Here is a 21,861-nt window from a genome sequence, read left to right as displayed (position 1 = left end):
AGTTAAAATAAACTATCTTTGCACTATAAAATGCATGGATTTGACCATCTATATTATGTTTTTAAAATTCTTTGATGGATAAGTAAAACTCATGCCATATATTTCCAACTTTTTTCCTACTATATTTCTTTTTTTTTTTCCTACTATATTTCTGTATCCTACTGCATTTCTGTTGCATTAAAGATAAAGGATAGAGTGTGTATTTGTATGTATTTATATTTAATTAAAGAAAGAAATGTGGGAGTTTTCTTGCCTATAATGAAAGGATTTGTCTTTCTTCCAGAATTGTTTTTATTTTAAGAGTAAAACCATCCCACTCTGTATTTTCTAGCCCCTAGATTACGAAGCTATGCAGACGATGCAACTAAGTCTCGGTGTCAGAAATAAAGCTGAATTTCACTCTTCAATTATGTCTCAGTATAAACTCACAGCAACAGCAGTCACTGTGGCTGTGTCAAATGTAATTGAAGGTTCGGTGTTCCGTCCAGGTTCAAAGACATATGTGGTAAATAGTAACATGGGACAGAATTATAAAGTGGGAGACTTTATAGCCACTGATCTGGACACAGGTAGTGCTTCAACAACTGTTAGGTAAGACTAACATTTTCCAAATAATTTTACCATACATTGAACTAAAGTATACATGTTCTTTTTAGAAATTTTAAGTCTCTGAATTAAAATATTTTTCATTATTTTTGAAACCATCATTCAATCATAAAAAATACGAACTACTGAATTGCTATTTAATTTATAGCTTTGACCTTAGGGGGGGGAAAATGGGCAAAAAGTAAAATGCAAAAAGTGTGAAGATGTAAAATGTGGAAAATATTGAATCTTGAAAGTTTGACATTTCTGTATTTATGTATTTTATTGGCCAATTAGCTGATTACCACATATCATGGTTATTCCCCCAAAAGATTTTCCCATTGCAAGTGCGCCCAGATTGAAATCAATTAGAGTTAGCTTATTTCAGTAACTCTCTTCACTTTAATCAGCATTAGATATTGATAAACTCTCTTGTACTCCACAGATGTGAGTTCACTGAGGACAGACCATCCCACCCTCCCCACCCAACTCTGCTCCTTTCAAAGTTCTAGGTCTTTGAGTTTAGCACAGTACTTGAGACAGTTATCCAACAATGTTTAACAAATACATAAATGAGAACGGAATTCAAAAGAAGTCCTATAAAGTCATCGCGTGTATGGGGAGGGAGAGTGAGAATAGGGAGAGAATGAAGCCCCAAGCTGATGGAGAAGTAACTTCTTTGATAAGAGAACAGTTCAGAATTAGAAACAGCCCAGGAGGTCCCAGGTTCTGGGTCTTCCGGGAGAGTTCTAATGCTGCCAAAACCAAACGAAAAGAAGACTGCAAGAATCAAAGATTGTTGTAACATCCAAGTGGACATAAGAGATCATTCCATCTTGCCTTGAAAAAAAAAAAAAAGTCCCTAATAATTGAAAATGATATCCAGAGGTTACAACCACTGACTTGAAATGTGTTTTATAATCAAAATCTCTCTCTCTTTCAAAAGCTAACATTAATTCATATTGTTTCTTCAAATACAGATATGTAATGGGAAATAATCCAGCTAGCCTACTTGATGTTGACTCAAAAACAGGCGTAATTATTTTGAGAAACAGAGTTACCAGGGAACAATATAACATGCTTGGGGGAAAATACCAAGGAACAATTTTATCTATAGATGGTAAGAAATCAATTTAACTTGGAGGAAATTATATATACACTCAAATTAAAGTTTTAATTGTATTTTAAGATAACCCTTTCTCATCAACAACAAAAAATCATACTGGGTATTATAGAATCAAATTTTTAATAATATAAGGGACAGTATAACTCAGTGCCAAGTCCACGAGTTCTGGAGTGAGACTCGGTTGGTATCTTGTACCATCACTTAGTAGCTATGGGATTTTAGAGAAGTCATTTAACCCATTTATTCCTCGCCCTTTTCTTCTATGAAATGGGACACTAACATTATGGATTTGGAGATATTAAAGAAGTTATTAGATGTAAAGCACTTAGAAGAGTGCTGGTACTCAACGTTAGTTCTTATTAATCTCAATAAATGAAATTTTAACATTATATTCTTAAGTTACTTTCAACTAATTGGTCCAGAAGCAAAGTTAACTTAACTTTATGTAATCTTTGAAAACCTGATGTACAACATTGTGTGAACAATTTGGAAGCTGCATTCTTATATTACTTTTCCAAACCAACAAAATTAAAATTAGGCTGACCACTAAAGGGATGGGGAGGTGAGGAGATGTTGGTTAAAAATTACAAACTTCCAGTCACAAGATGATTAATTTCTGGGGATCTAAGGCAGAGTCTTGCCTTATGATTATTAATGACAGTACAGTTGCTATATTTTTAAAACTTCCTGAGATAGTAGATCCTAAATATTCTCATCACAAAAAACAAAATAGTAGTCATGTGAGGTGATGGAGATGTTGGTTAACACTTAGATGGAAAACATACTGCAATATATATATGTATATCATAACAACACACCATGAACTCAAGTTTATACAATGTTATTTCATTTTTATAATATCTCAATGAAATTGGAAGGTTTATCATGGAATTTTAAAAAACCACTTCAGACATAACTACATATAAATAGTTTTAATTGGGCTACAGAAAAGGATAATATTCCATCAGTATCATTCCTACACTGTAGTAAGAATTATAATCACCAATGTCCGGCCAGAGTCTCAGAGTTATGACACATTTCTGACCTAATAGCTCTACAGGTAGATTCTAGACTTTGGAAATCTTCTCTCTGAAGGAGAAAAAAAAAATCATACCTGAACTTTCAGTATTGTGGGTTATCTGCACTGAGCAGTTCCTAATCAGAGATTATCATATATTCAAATCTTATGGGAAGTGGATAGTGCAGATGTGATGAAGGAATCCCTGTCAAGGTAATTTAAAAGAAAATAAAGCAACTAACTACTGCATATAAAATACAAATACAAGTAGCTTCCATTCATTTAAATAGTATGTGGAATATGACTGACTTATTTATCTAAGGTGAATGACAGCATATCTATGACATGGCATTTACTGTTTATGCTTCTCAACATATGGCACAGTCTTTCAGGAGCACTAATCCTCATCATGGTTTGATTTAAAAACCAAATCACAAACAAAAGATGATTTGGGAAGTTACTGAATTGATGAGAATAAAGACCTTGAAATAAGTTACTGATGCAAAAAAAAAAAAGAAAAGAAAAGTGGTTTTGGATTGTTCAATGAGTATTACACTGCATGCGTTACATATTTCTTCCCTTTTGAATCTTGTTGCAGATAATCTTCAAAGAACTTGTACTGGAACCATTAATATTGACCTTCAAGGTTCTGGCTGGGCTGAGAATGAAAAGGATATTCATGGTGATACCAATTCCGGAACTAGTGGAGGCAGTGAGGGTACTAGTGGAGGCAGTGAGGGTACTAGTGGAGGCAGTGGGAGTACTGGTGGAAGTAGCACTGAAAATATGAATGAAGGTGGTGAAACCAGTACTGGCACAGGCGACCAAACTTCCAGTGAATATGGCACTGGGACCCAGACAATGGAAGGTGGTGAAGGGGTAGGAGCAAATCTCTCAGATAATGTCCATTTTGGTCCTGCTGGCATTGGACTGCTCATCATGGGATTCTTGGTCCTAGGACGTAAGTACTTTCAACAATCCTATTCATATTTCCCCCTGAAATTATGGGGAGGAGATAAGCTTTTTGATCCTTTGATAAAATATACTTTACCAAATCTTATTTTGTGCCCTATCAAGAGATGCTTGTTTACTGTTGAGTCTGTAAGATGAAAAAATCAAGCTTCTTGACCACTTACAGTGCAGTGGAGGATAAAAACTTCTTTGCATTCAATTTCAGTGTCATGGGAAAGTGCCCTAACAGGCAGGCTCGGATTGCTATTTGAGTGAAGAAGACAGTCAGAGAGGATCCAAACAATCAGAAGCGGCTACACAGAGAAAGCAAACTTGCAGAATGTAACATAAAATACATGAGAAAAGATCATACTCTAATTTCATTTTGTTAGCCATATTAAGTATTAACCAACACTTAAAAACTTTAGAATTAAGTACTTTATAAAAGTAACTTAATTACCCAGGAGTTGACTATCTCTATGGCAAGTAATACATGACTTTGACTTTGAGCTTGTTCCTTTATATTGTTGATTGCCTTTGAGTAGCGTAGTTAATAAAAAATTGAAAAATTACGTATTTGGGGTCAAACACCTCTACATTCAAAGATTTCTCTAAGCCTAGCAAATCTTGATGAAAGCAAAATGCACAGGATTCTTTCATTCCTTTCTTTCCTTTTTTCATCTCTTACCATCCCTCCCTTATTACTATCCTTACTATGTTCCTTCTTCTCTACCTCACCTCCCTCTTGTTTCTTTTCTTCCTTCATCACATCTTCGACTTACACATACTTTCCTTCATCCATCCATTCATTCCAAATAATTTACCAAGATTGTATTATATAAAAGGCTCTGGGCTAGACATGTATTTAGGTGAATAAGGAAACCCAACTGCTTAACAGAAAGACATGGTTAACCAGTATAATGTTTTCCATTTGTGCAGGAGTAATTTCAAGAAAGAAAATCCATGTAGAGGAAAATAATAGAGGGAATAATTACCTGAGGCATGAGTAAGATTTTATTTACTGTGCAAATTAAAACGATAGGCATGTCTGAAAGGAACAAAAGGAAAGCCATGGAGGATGGAACACAAAGACTCAAACATATGGCCTGTCCTCAGCAGCTCTCCTGTCTCCTTTAATATTTTTCAGAGAAATGACAGTGAAAAGACTCATCTGTTTTAATGACATAATACTACTTGCCATTTGAATACTATATAACAAATCAGAATGGATTGCAGTCTAGTATACTGAAGCTCATATTGATTTTGGTATCTAACCATTGTTCAATTTGTTTTCTGAAACTTTCATAAGAATTTTGAAGTCAAATGCAATGGTATTAGGGTTTCAGAAGTAATCATAAAAGAGAAAGTTGTTTTATTTTAATGTGGTTCCACTGCTAATTCCAGTATTCCTTTCTTTTCACCAACAGTGGTCCCATTTTTGTTGATGTGCTGTGAATGTGGAGGTGCCCCTGGCGGGGGAGCTGGCTTTGAACCTGTCCCCGAATGTTCAGAAGGAGCACTTCACACATGGGCAGTAGAAGGCCCACAGTTGCCTCCTGTAAGTGCTAACTTGTAAGAAATGGCCTTTGGTAGTCCCCGAAACTCATTCTCGTGCACATGAGCCAGATGGTGGTGACCCCTCACAGTCTATGCTGTTCTTCGTTCTGGGATAGTTGGTGGGAAAATGAAGAGGAGAAGTCAAAGGTACACCCAAATTAGATGGAAGTCATCAGAAAAGGCTTTCTCAAATGAAGTGCAAGTTTTAAATGGATTTCAGAAGTTTTGTAAATAGTATTCTTTTAGAATCTGAGTCTATTTTGCGAAGAAACCCAATGTAAAAGGATAGACAGAAAAGAGCCATTACAAATGAGGACATGTTTCTTATCTTTTAGGACACTGTCTGTGTACCACCCATCTCACCTCCTGAGGTAAATCTAATTGAATGCATTGACACTTCAGGTAAGAAGATTTTATTTGGTCTTTTTAATTTTAACAGCTCAAATGATTAGGAAAGAATTCTGCTCTAACCCTGCATACCTTACTATTTCTCAATTATCTTTTCTTTAACATTGTTTCTTTCATTCATTTTTAAATGACTAATTTGCAGATCAAATGGTAAGGGAAAAATCTCCAGGAATTATTACTCTTATATGTTGAATTTTTTAAATCTTCCTCAATCATCAGAGAGTACTTAGGAGATGACTGTATCAGAACTCTATAAGTAGGAGAGAAGAACCACAAGTCAATTCTGGTCCACATTTTCTGTCTAATAGAGAAAACATTATTTATCAGAAAAAAAAATACCATTGGCCCTTCAATAGCACAGGTGTTAAGGATGCTGATTTCCATCAGTCAAAAATACAAGTACTAATTTTTGGCTCTCCCAAAACTTAACTACTTACTTAACTACTAGATGACTTACTGTTAACATAAACAGTTGGTTAGCACACAATTTGTATGTCATATATATATATATATATATATATATATACATATATATATGTATATATATGTAAAATATACTGTATTCTTACAATAAAGTAAGTTGGAGAAAAGAAATTGTTATTAAGAAAATCACAAGGAAGATAAAAATATTTCTATTACTGAACTGTATCCATTAAAAAAAAATTATCTGCATACAAACCCACTCCAACTTGAGCTGCTATCATGACAAAACAAACAAACAAACAAAAAACAAAACTGCATCCATTCTCAGCATGAGCAGAAAGCTAATCTGAAAAATTTTGTCCCGTTTCTTAAACTGAAAGTAAGTGAATGAAACACTATCAGAATCTTTCCAGGTTGTCAGCTGAGGCCATGTGCAGGGGGTAGAGTATCTCCTTGCACATGGTTAACCAAGACTCTAATGACAATACGCCTTAAAACAGGGGCTAGAGACGCATGGGTGGCTCAGTCATTAAGTGTCTGCCTTTGGCTCAGGTCATGATCACAGGGTCCTGGGAACGAGCCCTGCATCAGGCTCCCTGCTCAATGGGAAGTCTGCTTCTCCCTCTCCTTCCCCTGCTTGTATTCCTGCTCTTGCTGTCTCGCTCTTTTGTTCTGTGTCAAATAAAAATAATAATAATAATAATAATAATAATAATAAAAATAAATACATAAAAGCTTAAAACAAACAAACCAACCAACAAGAAACAGGGGTCTAGACCAGTTTGCAGGCAGAAACAAGGGAACAATTTGAATTTCAAAGCAAGGGGATAACTACCATACTAATAAATTTTTTTTTTTAAACTTTTTGTATCTTTGAAAACTAGTTGTACTGTTTCACTTTTTCATAGAGTGATCAAAGTTAGTCATTCCCTTCTTTTTCTCCCAGTCTTTTTCAAATTTGTTCCTATTTTGAACTCTTTAGAATAGGAGAGGCATAGGAATGTTTATAGGACTGCACCTTACTCAAACTACTAGACACACTGGTCTCTAAACCTATTTCTCTTCTTGATGTTTCCATTTGTGTTAATGACATCAACATCCTTTCACCACAAGAGCAGCAGCCCCGGATGACTCTTTTATCTCCCTATTCTTGACATCCAATCTGTTCTCAAGACTTGTCAACTCATCAGATCCATCAGAATTTACTTCTGCATTTATCCCCTCAATACATCTACTAGACTTTTTACACAAATCTGGAACAAAGCACAATGAGACGTACCAGAGTCATAAAAGGATGAAAAACATATTGTCCCCCAAAATCAAGATCTTTGAAATATTAAAGCCATAGGGCACCTATCCCACTGCCAATACTTTCCCTATCCATGGCTCTTCCACAGACTGAACAATCATTTTGTCTAACTTCCCTTGAATATGGTAACGAGCTTCTAGTCACCCATCACATCCAAGTGAAAACGCAAGAGTCTCGGTGCCAACCTTTCCTATCACCACAGTCATGGCTTCTCTGAAAGCCAGTGGTTCTCAGGTCTTCCTCTGGAAGCGCTGTGCTTCCAATATGTTGGGGATATTCTTATACTATTTAACTTTTAGAATTTGGGTATTTCCCCCCCGCCAAACTCCCTCAATTTGAAATCAAACTCACTAAAGCATAGGTTTTTATAACCTCTATGCAGCCCCGCTCTTCCAGCATGACACATAATTAGCAATAAATAATTAACATCAAACAACTAACAAATGAACAAACTGATTACTAATATTATTTTGAACTCCATATTGTATGTATAGCCCTTTATGTATCACCTTTGTTTTACCTCAATGATGAAACTGTACATTATAGAAAGTTATTTATTTTGGGTCTACAATACGCTATATAGAAAGTGTACTTAATTTTATCAACACTTCTAGGGGTTTACACGAATGAGTATGGTGGCAGAGAAATGCAAGATCTGGGAGGAGGAGAAAGAACAACAGGATTTGAACTAACAGAAGGAGTTAAAACTTCAGGAGTACCTGAGATATGTCAAGAATATTCTGGAACATTAAGAAGAAATTCTATGAGAGAATGTAGAGAAGGAGGTCTGAATATGAACTTCATGGAAAGCTACTTCTGTCAGGTAAGGTCTCAAGTGCCATGGCTTCCTCTCCATTCTGTGCCTCTAGCTCTACTCCAGGCTACCACTATTTTTCAACAGGGCTTTGGCAGGTTCCCAGCCTCTAGTCTATGCCTGACAGTCATACTGCTGCTGGATAACATTTCTGTAATTCTGAACTGATCACTTTACTCCTCTACTTAAAAATAGCCAATGACTCCCAGTTCTATTTGTCTAAGGCAATGAAGTCCTAACTCCATAATATGACAATTAAGATTATTCATAAAATGATCTCTTCCCTCATTTCCAATTACTCCTTACCACCAATCCCACATGTGTCTTTGCCTCATTCACACTATGCCTTTGCCTTTGCTCTGCCCTCCCAGGATGCTTTTATCCATCATCTCTATCATAAACTCCTATTCATCTTTAAAGACTCAATTCAACTATCACTGCTTCTCTGAACCTTTTACTGATAACCCTCACATCCAAAATAGAATTGATGTGTCCTTATCTGTATTTCTGTAGTGCTCTGTGTATAAATTTTATAGAACCTATCATTGCTAAAATATGTTTATATGTCTACCATGGTTTTTATTGCCTTGTCCATATGTTCTCTATATCATGTTGCCAGTACCTAGCTCAGTTCCAGGCACATAGTAAACACTCCATAAGTGTGGGTTCAAGAACCATAGCACACTTCCAGAATATTCTAAGAACCAGCAAAATTAATTTTGCCATCCTCAGGTAGAGACAAAATTGCCTGTGGCTACACACCAGATGGTACTTAAGCCTTCAGAGATTTCCCGTCTCTGAAACTGTCTCTAACAGATCTGCATCTTTCTACATCCTGGCCTAAAATACCTTCTTTAACTCTTCTATTGCTTTAGAGGATGGCTGATATATTGAAATTAAACAGTGATAAAAGCCTTTCAAATAGTAGTAGATAATAATAATAAATCTGTTGCTAAATCCACAGGGATGCTTCCCATTCATGTCCCTACAAATGAATGTACAATTCTGCCTCAAAACTTTTGCATCTATGACTCCTTCTGCCCGGTACACTCTATGTACTTTCCTCACCCTGATGCTTTATTCTAACTTCTGATTCTGATCAAACATCACTTTATGAGAGGCTGCCGGTGGCCACTCTATCCCTTCACTCTGAGCTTACCACCTCCTGACACATATGTTTATGTATTGCCTGTCTCCTCCTACTAAAAGGTAAGCCATATGAGAGAGAGAGACTCCGTCTGCTTTTGTTCACTACTGCATTGCCAGGTTCCTAATTGAGTGTCCGGCAAATAGTAAGGACTCAAAAATATTTTTTGAAGGAAATGGCAACAATTGGTCTGCTAATAAAGATATTTCTGATACTTAACCTGAAAATTTATAATCCAATATTATGAACAACAAAAATGAAATAAAAGTGCATGTGTTTGGGGCACCTGGGTGGCACAGTTGGTTGAGCGTCCAACTCTTGGTTTCATCTCAGGTCATGATCTCAGGGTTGTGAGGTGGACCCCCACATCGGGCTCCATGCTCAGCGGGCAATATACTTAAGATTCTCTCTCCCTCTACCCCTCCTGGTGGTGGTTCTCTCTCTCTGAAATAAATTTTTTTTTTTAAAAATCCTTAAAAAAAGGAAAAAAGCGCACATGTCTATGGGCTTTAACTTTGAATTGAAAGAGATCCTATTTTTATTTATTTTATTTTTTAAAAAAGATTTTATTTGCTTATTCATGAGAGAGAGAGGCAGAGGGAGAAGCAGGCTCCCCATTGAGCAGGGAACCCCATGTGGGATTGATCCCAGGAGCCCAGTATCATGACCTGAGCTGAAAGCAGATGCTTAACCATCTGAGCCACCCAGGTGCCCTTCCTCTTCTTCTTCTTCTTCTTTTTTTTTTTTTTTGTGAAGGAGATCCTATTTTTAAAAAATTTCCATTATGAACCCCAAAATGGCATAGACCCAAATTCAAATGTTCTTTTTTACTGAAAAAGCTGCACTGAAATAAATCTTTATAGAGCCACCACATTCACTTCATTGGAGGAAAGAAAGTGCAATCCCAAATGAACCCAAATCAACTACGAGCTACCTTTTTTATACAAACAAACAAACAAAATAGAAGAAGAAGAAAAAGAAAAGAAAACCCCCCACAATTTGGTGTACTTCCTGTACAGTACTTTTAAGTACCTCCTAACATGGTTATAAAATAATTCATGTGATTTTTTGCATGTGCTTTTGTATCCAAAGTGCACTGTGAGAGGAAAGTCCATTTAAATAAATTTTAAAAATCAAAATGTATTAACAGGCTTACAGTTAAAATAATTTCTAACCAAATTCTTTCAGGAAATTATATAATTATTTTTAATGCATCTCTAGGAGAGGTCAGAATTTTGTCTTCTAGGTCCCTCTTTGGTAATGTCCCAGAAGAAAAAAGAATGATCAAGACTTCTATTATTGTTAAATATGTATCCATAATCTCATTTTTCTCTTTCCTCTATTAATCCAGAAAGCATATGCTTATGCAGATGAAGATGAAGGACGCCCATCCAATGACTGTTTGCTCATATATGACATTGAAGGTGTAGGTTCCCCTGCTGGCTCTGTGGGTTGTTGTAGCTTCATTGGAGAAGACTTGGATGACAGCTTTTTGGATACACTGGGGCCTAAATTTAAGAAGTTGGCAGATATCAGCCTAGGAAAAGAAGTTGAACCATATCCAGACCCTGATCCTTCTTGGCCACCTGAAGGCACTGAACCGATCTGCCCTCAGCAGGGAACAGACCCCATCCCTGGTGGACATCCACCCATCTCTTCACATTTTGGCGCCACCACAGTCATTTCTGAGAGTACCTACCCCTCTGGACCTGGTGTACAGCATCCTATGCCCATTCCTGATCCTCTGGGCTATGGTAATGTTACTGTGACCGAGTCTTACACCACTTCTGGCACTCTGAAGCCCTCTGTCCATATTCATGATAATCGACATGCATCAAATGTAGTGGTGACCGAGAGGGTGGTCGGCCCAATCTCTGGCACTGATTTGCATGGAATGTTGGAGATGCCTGACTTGAGAGATGGGTCAAACATTATAGTGACAGAAAGGGTAATAGCACCAAGTTCAAGTCTACCCACCTCTTTGACCATGCCTGATCCTAGAGAGTCATCAAATGTGGTAGTGACAGAAAGAGTAATCCGACCAGCTTCTGGCATGATGGGCAATCTAAGTATACACCCTGAGTTATCAAATGCCCAAAATGTGATTGTGACAGAGAGGGTTGTTTCTGGCTCTGGCATAAGTGGAATTAGTGGCCCAGCTGGGATGACTGGAGGCAGTGGCCTGGTTGGCAGTGTACCTGGAGGAAGTGGTGGTGGCATTGGGTTGAGCAGCCTGGGAGGAGGTGGGGGCCTGAGTAGCAGCATGGGGGGCACAGCCACCATTGGCCACATGAGGAGCTCCTCTGACCATCACTTTAGCCAGACCCTTGGATCTGCCTCCCCTAGTACTGCCCGAAGTCGAATCACGAAGTACAGTACAGTACAATATACGAAGTAGCCAGGATCCCAGCACACTTGTTCTCAGCTGTGGTGATTCAGCTTCAACTCCCACCACCAAAAAACTTACATCGTGATTTATGATGCACAACTAGGTGCTACGTAACTGTGGAGTGAGGTGGGAAACCACAATGAGAAAAATATGTAAACAGTGCTGTTGGGCAAGAGCTCTCCCTAGCATTTGTAAACCTTTTTCTTACATTAATACTAATGGAATCACGACAATGAACTAAAACTTGAGACAGGGTCTTTCCTGTGCCAGTACAGTGATAGGATCTTCTGTGTGGCCGGTCCTGTATCTCCAGCACATGGAATAAATTAAACTCAGTCATGCAAAACAAATGGCCTTGAGATGGCTATTGGCACAATTCTCCTTGCCCTATTTTGATTGCCATGTAGCTCAAGCAATATTCAAAAAGGACTAAACATGTAATATGAGCTCACGTATTCAGGAAGAACTCGAAATGTGTGCCAAGCACCTGGTCAATTTCACAGATAATAGAAATAAAAATCCAACCATATACTCAGACCACGATTAACAATTAAAGAAAACAAATCTGACTACACAGCTCACAAGCTCACAAGCCACCAAGCACTCCTACCCTAATAATTGTACCAGAGAAAATAAACCTTAAATTAGGAAATGTTTCCTGGGAGGAAACTTCCAAAAGAGAATGGTAATAGGGTGAGATTCATTTGGGGGACATTGACAATGTCTGATCCCAGATCTTGAGAAGGGGTTTCAGCTAAAATTCCCATAGAGTCAAGGAGTTTTCTGATTCTAGCTTGTGTTTAGTAATAGATGCAGTATTTATAAATATTGCATACCGATGAGGTTGCAGGATATCACACTTATTTTTCCCCTTATCACTGTGGCTCTGACCTAATAGTATGAATTTGCCAGGTGTACTTCTCTGACTGAAGCAAGTAACACCTGACATGGTTGTCATCCCTAATGGTAAATTACCTTCCAAAGAAGCAGATGGAAATCACATAGTATTTCAGATGTGTATTCACTAAATGTTACTCATTTATATCCAGCTCTTTATTATACATCTCTTAAGTTAAAATAATTTACTTAAGTTGAGCTGTGAAAAAAAGCCTGCAGTATGGCTAAGCTTTGGGGGAATTTTTTCTTAAGGGGATCTAAAAAAAAGTTTCTAGAACATGTAAAATGTTTAATGCAAAAAGTTAGAATTATTCTGTAACGTAATACCACATTATTAGTTTTAATTGAGTTTAGTACTTTTCTAGACAATGTTCTGCTACTATTTTAAAGGGGTCAACTAAAAACTTTCAATAATGTTGATGGTATTGTGTTGACCCAATTGAAATTGTACTAGACCACCAAATATCCTTACTCTCACTCCCTAACTAAATTTTCTCACTAGAATAAATGTTACATTCCTGATTTGATTTGCTTATAAGCTCTTGGCTTATAAAATGCTCCAATTGATAAGACAGTTCCCAAATTATATAGTATGATATATTTTTCTACCTTCAAAATTTAATAATGTATTATTTATGGTATGTCATTTCTGTGTGTTTGCTATATAGTTATTACCTGGTTTTAAAAATCTCTAAATAGAATCAAAGCATTCTTAGACATGGGTAAGTTTACTATAGCAAAGTAGAGCAATTTTATTCTCTTTTCTAAATTCAGCGTTAATATGAGCTCACGAAAGTGAAACTGGATATGACAAAATCTTTAAAGGATTATTCCCTGCCAATTACTCAAGTTTCCCAGGGTGTTACAAGATCAAAGAATAGTCCTTCAACTTCCAACACTTATCAAAGGGGGCCAGGGAGTGAACTAATTTATTAGAGCTATTTTGCTCTATATTATAGCAGATGACGTCAATATTTTCAAAGCCACAATATACATCTTATTTTATGTCTGTAGACCATGTGAAATTTTGATAGTCTGTAGCATGCCAAAATGTAGAGGTATAAATAAAGTCATTCAGAGGAACTCTTTCTTTTATTTCTTTCTCTCCCATTTGGGGAGGGGTATTCCATTAATGATGGATGATCTTTCCAGAAATAAAGCCAAAAGGTATTTATTGAAATATACTTGAGTATGCTGGGCTCAGAAGTTTGAAGGAATAAAAATAATTATGGTTAATTAATTAATGGGATGGTATCTGATGATAAGTAGCTTATGTGTCACTTTGATTTATCATCAGAAGTGTTCTTTAAAGACTCCTGATATCTTCCAAAAAAGTTTTTTAAGTTGTCTAAAAAATGCCAGATTTACCATCTTTAATAACTATTATTATTATTAAGATCTATTAGTAAAAAAACCATGGAAGATATAAAAAGTGACAGTACTAGTTGCCAATCCTTCTAGGAAGATACTTTCAAATAAATTTTTTGTCAGGATTACACACTGATATTCTAACTCTTTATTCTTAAATTTTAAAATTATCTTTTTAAGATACAATTCTAACAATCATTTAAAGACATGTCATTTTTTTCAATAAACAACCTTTGGGCAGAAATCAATTCTTCTCTGTAGATCCTTTACTGCAACCCATAGACCTTAGGTCATTCTACAGATCTAAGATACAGAAATTATTTTATAAGAAAATAGTTATAATTCAAATCTATATTGCAAGCTGTATCTCAGATCAACATACTCTTAGTAAAAGGGAGAAGGAAGAAATAGTAATTTAAATATTATGTGTATATAGTTTGAAAAGAAAGGGGTATTTATAAAACATCTGACTTTCTAAAGAGATGGCCCTTAGGGTCAAAAATTAGTGTATCATAAATTCTTTATAATTTAATATTAACCAAAATACCATCTTGAGCTTAATTTTGACATTGAATTCCAGATACATCTACTACATTTTATTAGCCTTGATGTATATCGCCTGATGTAACTGTATGTACACGAAAAATTTACAGAAAAATTATGTATCTAGGGATATACGTAGGCCTTCATCTGGACATCTCTTCTCTATTGGCATATAGTTTTTAGCCTTGTAATCTCCATTCAATGTAATTTCCTGACAGAATTTTAATTATATACCTTCAAACATTACATATTCACTCTAACTGGATGTTTTTAGTTGTATACACAACTCATTTCTGAATTTATACCAACATCTGAAGGTCAACCATTGTATAACACATACGATACCCTTTAGCTAGAGTAGGAATTAAAAGGTTTTTAATCATTGGCTAAAATAGCCAATTTAGGAAAGACATTCAAAATCCAAAACTTCTAAAAGTATTTGCCACATTTTCCCATGCCTATTTAATAAACCCCAAACTTTTGTAGGATTTCTGGTATTTTTAAGACTTGCTTCCCTTTGCACTGCAATACCCCAGTCCACACAGATTACTAGTTTTCATGAAACAGAATCTGCCTCCTAGTTCTCGATTGTTCAATTTATGCTAGGACAAAAGCATGAATGGATCAACTTATTAACCACCAAAAAAATTTTAAAACAAAAAATAACCTATTGTTTAAATGTCTGTATTCCTTCCATCTAGTTATATCTGAATTACTGAACACTTTATCATCAAGTGGTACCTAGTCTAACTTATTTTTCTTTTGCTATTTTACAAGTATTTTTAAACTCTAATATTCATCTTTGGTGATGTTTAAAACAAGGTGCTTTCTTTCAGGTTTCAATATAAAAGTTCTTGGCTTATTTGGGTGCTAATTCCTTGCTTGGTCCTTTATTGGCTATTTTAAGTTGGTTTGTAATTTCCAAAGGCTTATGTTGACAGCAATAAAATGATTGGTATGCTTCCATCATCTTTTCTGAATGGTAAAGGTGGGGAGGTTTAGACTGTAAGGAATACTTAGAGGTCAGCAAGTCTAATGACCATTTTCAGTCCAGATGATTTATTTTATTTTCATATTTTTATTTTCACGTTGTTTTTTTCACATTGTTATTTTATTTTCACATTGTTAAAACTTATTTTCATTTTCCATTGTCTAGGTTTTTTTTTCTTTTTTCAGCTTCCTGGGATGCCTTCTCTCCAGAGGGCTTCCCAGCAGTGTCTGAGCACAGGCTTGAGCAGCCTCGCACAAATACATAAATGACAAGTAGCTGGCATTTTAAACATCTGTTGTTGGATACTTAAGCAACTTTACACTGGCATTGTAATTCTTTTAAAATAGATTTTCTTTTCAAATTATGCCCTTTCATCTTTCCTGGGCGTACATCTCCTTTTGGCTCTCCAGTGCCACTTTTAGAACATGATCACCTTCCTCTTACCCAAAACCTTACCCTTTCCAGACTTGTCTGAACCGCCTGTCCCCTCTCTACTGCTTGCGTCTTTCCCTGACCTCTCAACAAGGTTCTCACTTTTACTGAAGACTCATAGTCTGGCCCAGAGTCCACTGTGACCTCTCCAACTCCAGAGAGCATTCACAGGAACTCAAGTGACCCCACAGAGGAGGCAGCTGACACCTGGAATTCTGAATTCTCAGACCTCCATTCTCCCCCTCCCAACCCAGCACGGCAGTTTCTGGATCCCTGTGTCAGTCTTCCCAGCCTCTGACCACTTCCTCCTCCCCCTTCTCCTTCCAGCTCACTAGCTCCTGCATTCTGATGGCACAGTTCCTCCACTTCATCGGTGCTTCCTTGTTTTGACTCCTCTCACTTTCCACTATCTGCCACCCCACTTTCCTCCGTGTCTAATCAAGCTTCATGAGTTCAAATATGCTGCCTTTTGGTGAATGCCTTTGAACTCCTTGCCCCGCTCCTCCCTTTCACATCCCAAATCTCTCACATTCCATCTCTGTCCTCACACAAACAGTTAAAGAAGTGATTCAACAGAATTGACTTTTTTTTTTCATTTTGAATACTCAGTCTCAAATCTCAGATTAATATAACATGGTTCCCCACAATCCAACCTACTCTGATAGACCTCTCATCTCATTATACTAGCTCACTATTCCATACCTTCTCTGTCGTCAAAACTCCCACACCTCTTTTTTCCTCCTCATTCTTAGTTGATGACCTACTCTTACTGTTCACGAGACATCCACCTGTACTTGCACTCTCTCCCTCCATCTTATTACAGTGGAGCTAGTGTCCTATTTATATAAAAAGACAATCCCCCATTTCTGCTCAATGACTTTGCTCCTTCCCTAGTAGTCCTTTTTTGAAACCATCTCTCACTCTCTTTCAGAGCCTGTTCAACAGCATCCCTTCCTGGAGCTACTTCCTCATTTTTTTGTCTCACCAACCTTTTTTTTTTTTTTTTTTAAAGATTTTACCCATTCATTTGACAGACAGAGATCACAAGTAGACAGAGAAGCAGGCAGAGAAAGAGGTGGGGAAGAAGTCTCCCCACTAAGGATAGAGCCCAATGCGGGGCTCAATCCCAGGACCCTGTGATCACAACCTGAGTCGAAGGCAGAGGCTCAATCTACTGAGCCACCCAGGCACTTCGTCTCACCAACCTTCTTAAGACTCATATATATGTTCCTTCTTTACTTTCTCATGTCCAATCAAACTTCAACCCCATCCTATCCATCCGCCAGAATGGCCCTTGTCAAATTTGTCTAAGACCTACAGATGGCCAAACACAAGGTCTACTGTTCTGTCCTCATCTTTCTTAACCTCTGGGAAGAATCTGAAAAAAGTAACTATTCTCCATTCACTGCAACACTTTTCTTTCTTGGCTTTTATACCATCCTTTCAAGATACAGCTTACATTTCATTGGCCATGTTCTCTCTTATTTTGTTTCTTTCCCATCTACCCAACTATTAAATGGTGATGTTCCCCCTAAAGTTTGGTTCCATGTCCTCTGCTCTTAACACTCTACACTGTCTCTACGAGACATCATCGAAGCCCCTTTTAAAATGTTCAAAATTATTAAACACACTTGTACTCCCCAATACCCCCAATAAACATGACCCCAACAATCCATTGCTGAAGACAGAAGCTAAGTACTCCTTGATTTCATCCCTTCCTTCACATCCCCCTCCCTCATTTGACCCATTAGTATGTGCTTATGACTTTGACTGATTCTATGACCAAAATATAGCTCAGGCCATTCAACAGCTTCTATCCCCATCTGCCACCACCATCCTAGAACTGTCTCTCAAGTAGTCTCTCTACTTCCATACTGGCTTTCTTCAAACAATTTTCTACAGATGAGCCTATGTGGCCTTCTAAAATGTAAATTAGATTATAATTAATTATATAATTATAATTAATTATAAATGTAAATTAGATTATAATCTTTGTTTTAGGAATTTTGATGGATTTTTATTAGATTAAATCCAAAGTTCATTAGAGAAGTGTCTTGAAAAAAATCAAGCATAGTAAGCACAAATGGAGCATATTAAATTGGTTCAAAAATTTTGAAAATGAACCAATTTGGGGGCATGTACTTAGTGACTGAGTTCAAATAAGGTAAACTCTAGCTGACCCTTACTTTTCCTAATTTTACAAACAAAACTTAATTATGAGAAACCTTGTATATCCCCATCTGTTCTGTGCCTATGTGATAGCCATCCTTGCTTATATAAAACCTAGGGGGAAGAGCATACTATCCAAAGAAATCTATAGATTTAATGTAATCCCTATTAAAATATCAACAGTATTTTTCACAGAACTAGAACAAATAATCCTAAAATTTGTATAGAATCACTATACAAAAGAGCCTAAATAACTAAAGCAATCTTGAGAAAGAAAAACAAAACCATATGTATCACAAGTCCAGATTTCAAGATATACTACAAAACTAGAATAATCAAATAGTATGGTACTAGCACAAAAACAAACACATAGATCAATAGAATGGAATGGAGAGCCTAGAAATAAACCCATAATTCTATGGTCAATTAAATTTTGACAAAGGAGGCGACAAAGTAGGATAAAGACAGTCTTTTCAAAACAAGTGTTAGAAAAAACTGGACAGCTACATGCATAAGTATGAAACTAGACCACTTTCTTACACCATACACAAAAATAAATTCAAAATGGATTGAAGACCTAAATATGAGACCTAAAATGTAAAAATCATAGAAGAGAAGACAGGAAGTAATTTCTCTGACCTTGGCCATAGAAACATTTTTCTGGCTCTGTCTCCTGAGGCAAGGGAAACAAAAGTACAAATAAACTATTGGGACTACATCAAAATAAAAAGCCTCTGCACAGCAAAGGAAATAGTCAACAAAACTAAAAGACAACCTACTAAATGGAAGAAGATATTTGCAAGTGACATCTATAAAGAGTTATATCCAAAATATATGAAGAATTTATACAACTCAGTACCAAAAAAACCATAAACAACACAATTTAACAATGGGCAGAAGACATGAACAGACATTTCTCCAAAGAAGACATACAGATGGCCAACAGACACATGAAAAGATGCTTAACATCACATATCATCAGGGAATGCAAATCAAAACTACAATGAGATAGCACCTCACATTTGTCAGAACAGCTAAAATTTTAAAAATTTAAAAAATAAAAAGAAATAACAAGTATTGGTGAAGTGGGGAGAAAAAGAAACACTTGTACATTGATGGCAGGAATGAGAATTGGTTCAGTCACTCTGGAAAACAGTTTGGAAGTTCTTTAAAAAATTAAAAATAGAATAACCGTATAATCCAGTGATTCCACTACTGGATATTTACCTAAAATATAAAAAAAAACCTAATTTGAAAAGATATATGCACCTTTATGTTTACTGCAGCATTATTTACAATAACCAAACTATGAAAGCAGCCCAAGTATCCACTGATAAGTGAATGGATAAATAAGATGTAGCATATAGATACATACAATAGAATATTACTCAGCCATAAAGAAGAATGAAATCTTGCCATTTGCAACAACATGGGTAGACCTAGAGGGTATAAAGCTAAGTGAAATAAGGCAATCAAGGAAAGACAAATACCATGTGATTTCACTCATACGTGGAATTTAAGAGACAAAACAAAGAAAAAAGAGACAAACAAGAAAACAGATTCTTAAATATAAAGAACAAACTGGTAGTTGCCAGAGAGGGTGGGGGATGAGTGAAATAGATGGAGAGATTAAGAGTATACACTTATCATGATGAGCACCACATACTGTATAAAATTGTTGAATCACTATATTGCATGCCTGAAACTAATGTAACACTGTATGTTAATTAAACCAAAATTAAAATAAAATAAAAATAAAAATAATAAAATAAAACCTAGGGGAAAGAGCCCTTGCTTCAAGAAATTTCCCACAACTGCTCAAAATGTCAAGCTCCAATTCCTGTCAAAGGTCGTATCTGCGGGTGCTTGGGTAACTTAGTTAAGTATCCAACTCTTGATTTCAACTGAGGTCATGATCTCAGGGTCATGAGATTGAGCCCCGAGTTGGGCTCTGTACTCAGTGAGTGGTGAGTCTGTTTCCCTCCCTCTCCCTCTCCCCCTCCCCACACTCACACACACACACTTGTGTGGGTTTTCTCTCTCAAATAAACAAATAAATCTTAAAAAAAAAAAAAAGCGCTATGCCTGATTGGGCTCAGAATGTAATTTATCATATTTTTCAGTGGAAAATACTTTGCAGTGTTCAAATTAATAGATATCTTTTTCAAAATGAATGCCAGTTTCTACTTGATAAATTACTGACCTGTTCTGATCACGTCTGAGGTTGGGTTTACCCAGAATTAGGGCCTGAGAAACAGGATTTGTAGGCAGTCTGAGGGGGAAGAGGATGGATGTAAAGGAACACTGGTAAGTAAATATGAAACGAAACAGTGAAGGGAAAATAGCCAATAGAGGCCAGTTACGCCCATGGGCAACTGAAGCTCAGCTCTCCTGGGGAAAATGTTGGAAGCCGGTCTAGCGCATGCATTGCAGAGTTAAACCATCCCAGAAAAGAGGGAGACCGTGTATTTAGACAACACCTATCATCAGTTTATAGTTGAGGATGACCTATGCCTGCTGCACAGGTGGGCCAAGTGGCTATAGCATCAGTGAAGAAACACAATAGCAGCAGTCAGAAACTGGGTGTGTGGGTACTGAAACATAATGGCAAAATATAGGGAGAAGGCACCAATGGGATGTGTAACAACCACAGCTATACTCAGCAGCACTTTGGTGGAATATGCAACTAGCAACAAACAAAACGTTCAGATTTCATAGGCCTTTCCTAAATATTCCACGGTAAACAAGAATGGATCATAAATTAGTATATTGATAAAATGAATTTAAAAACATGGTGGTGTAAAATAGGAAAGTCTTCAAGTCCCCCCGTCATTAATTTGTACCTTTATGATATTGTATGATTCATGTTAATTAGATGCCTGTCCCTGTAAAGTGTTCAGACATATAATCATCCTCCTATAAGAGATGACTTAGCTTTACTGTTATAAACTTAGGAGTGACCTTGATAGACAATTGGTTTGGATATCTATTTACTGCTAGAAAGAAGGGTCATGGGTCCATTAAAGTTGTCATTTTTTTAATACACAACCCAACATTTTAAAAGTTTATTTCCAATAACACCATGTTAATTCACTCCCTTTCTAAGACATGTTCTTGCACTTGGCTTATTTAAAAAGGTACATCAAACATTGTTTTGTCATTCCTTGGATATGAAAGTAATTAAATAACAAATTTTGAATTGATGTGTGATACATAGAAGTTAGCACAGCAACAAACAGAAACTCAATAATTATTTGTTGAATACATACATAAATGCAATCCATTCACTACACAACTTTTCTAAAATCCATCCTTGCATTGACCATCTATATGAGAACTGAGTCCCCAGACTACTCTATATTACTTGTCAAATTCCACCATTCCCAACAGGACTTCTTCTAAACTAGTCTTTGACCTGATGATTCCTCTTTAAAATAAGGGACAATATAACTTATTTTTTTTAGATTGTAAAATAAATTTTGACCAATTGCCTTAAGTATGCTTTGGGGAAGGGTTAGATATATAAAAAATTAGATCTTACTAGGATGTAGTTAGAATTAGAGGGTAAACTAAAAAATAGGTTTTTTGGTTTTTTTTAAAGATTTTATTTATTTACTTGACAAACAGAGATCACAAGTAGGCAGAGAGTCAGGCAGAGAGAGAGAGAGAGGAGGAGGAAGAAGGCTCCCTGCTGAGCAGAGAGTCCGATGCGGGGCTCAATCCCCGGATCCTGG

The 21,861-nt window shown here is 36.5% G+C and overlaps 1 protein-coding gene across 1 annotated transcript in view; it reads left to right on the top strand.

Annotated features, from left to right (window-relative positions):
• The window catches only part of DSG1 (desmoglein 1), a 35,200-nt gene extending 19,699 nt beyond the window's left edge, over nt 1–15,501 (top strand). The window contains exons 9-15 of the mRNA XM_044243221.1: nt 332–591; nt 1,566–1,705; nt 3,328–3,690; nt 5,108–5,238; nt 5,573–5,639; nt 7,992–8,200; nt 10,690–15,501. Of these exons, the coding sequence (XP_044099156.1) occupies nt 332–591; nt 1,566–1,705; nt 3,328–3,690; nt 5,108–5,238; nt 5,573–5,639; nt 7,992–8,200; nt 10,690–11,736 (2,217 nt within the window). The 3' untranslated portion in view covers nt 11,737–15,501. The remainder of the gene's footprint in view (nt 1–331; nt 592–1,565; nt 1,706–3,327; nt 3,691–5,107; nt 5,239–5,572; nt 5,640–7,991; nt 8,201–10,689) is intronic.
• The last annotated feature ends 6,360 nt before the right edge of the window (nt 15,502–21,861 follow it).

Source organism: Neovison vison, chromosome 3 (genome assembly GCF_020171115.1).
Source record: "Neovison vison isolate M4711 chromosome 3, ASM_NN_V1, whole genome shotgun sequence".
Taxonomy (NCBI): domain Eukaryota; kingdom Metazoa; phylum Chordata; class Mammalia; order Carnivora; family Mustelidae; genus Neogale; species Neogale vison.
This window is presented reverse-complemented; position numbering and strand designations above follow the sequence as displayed.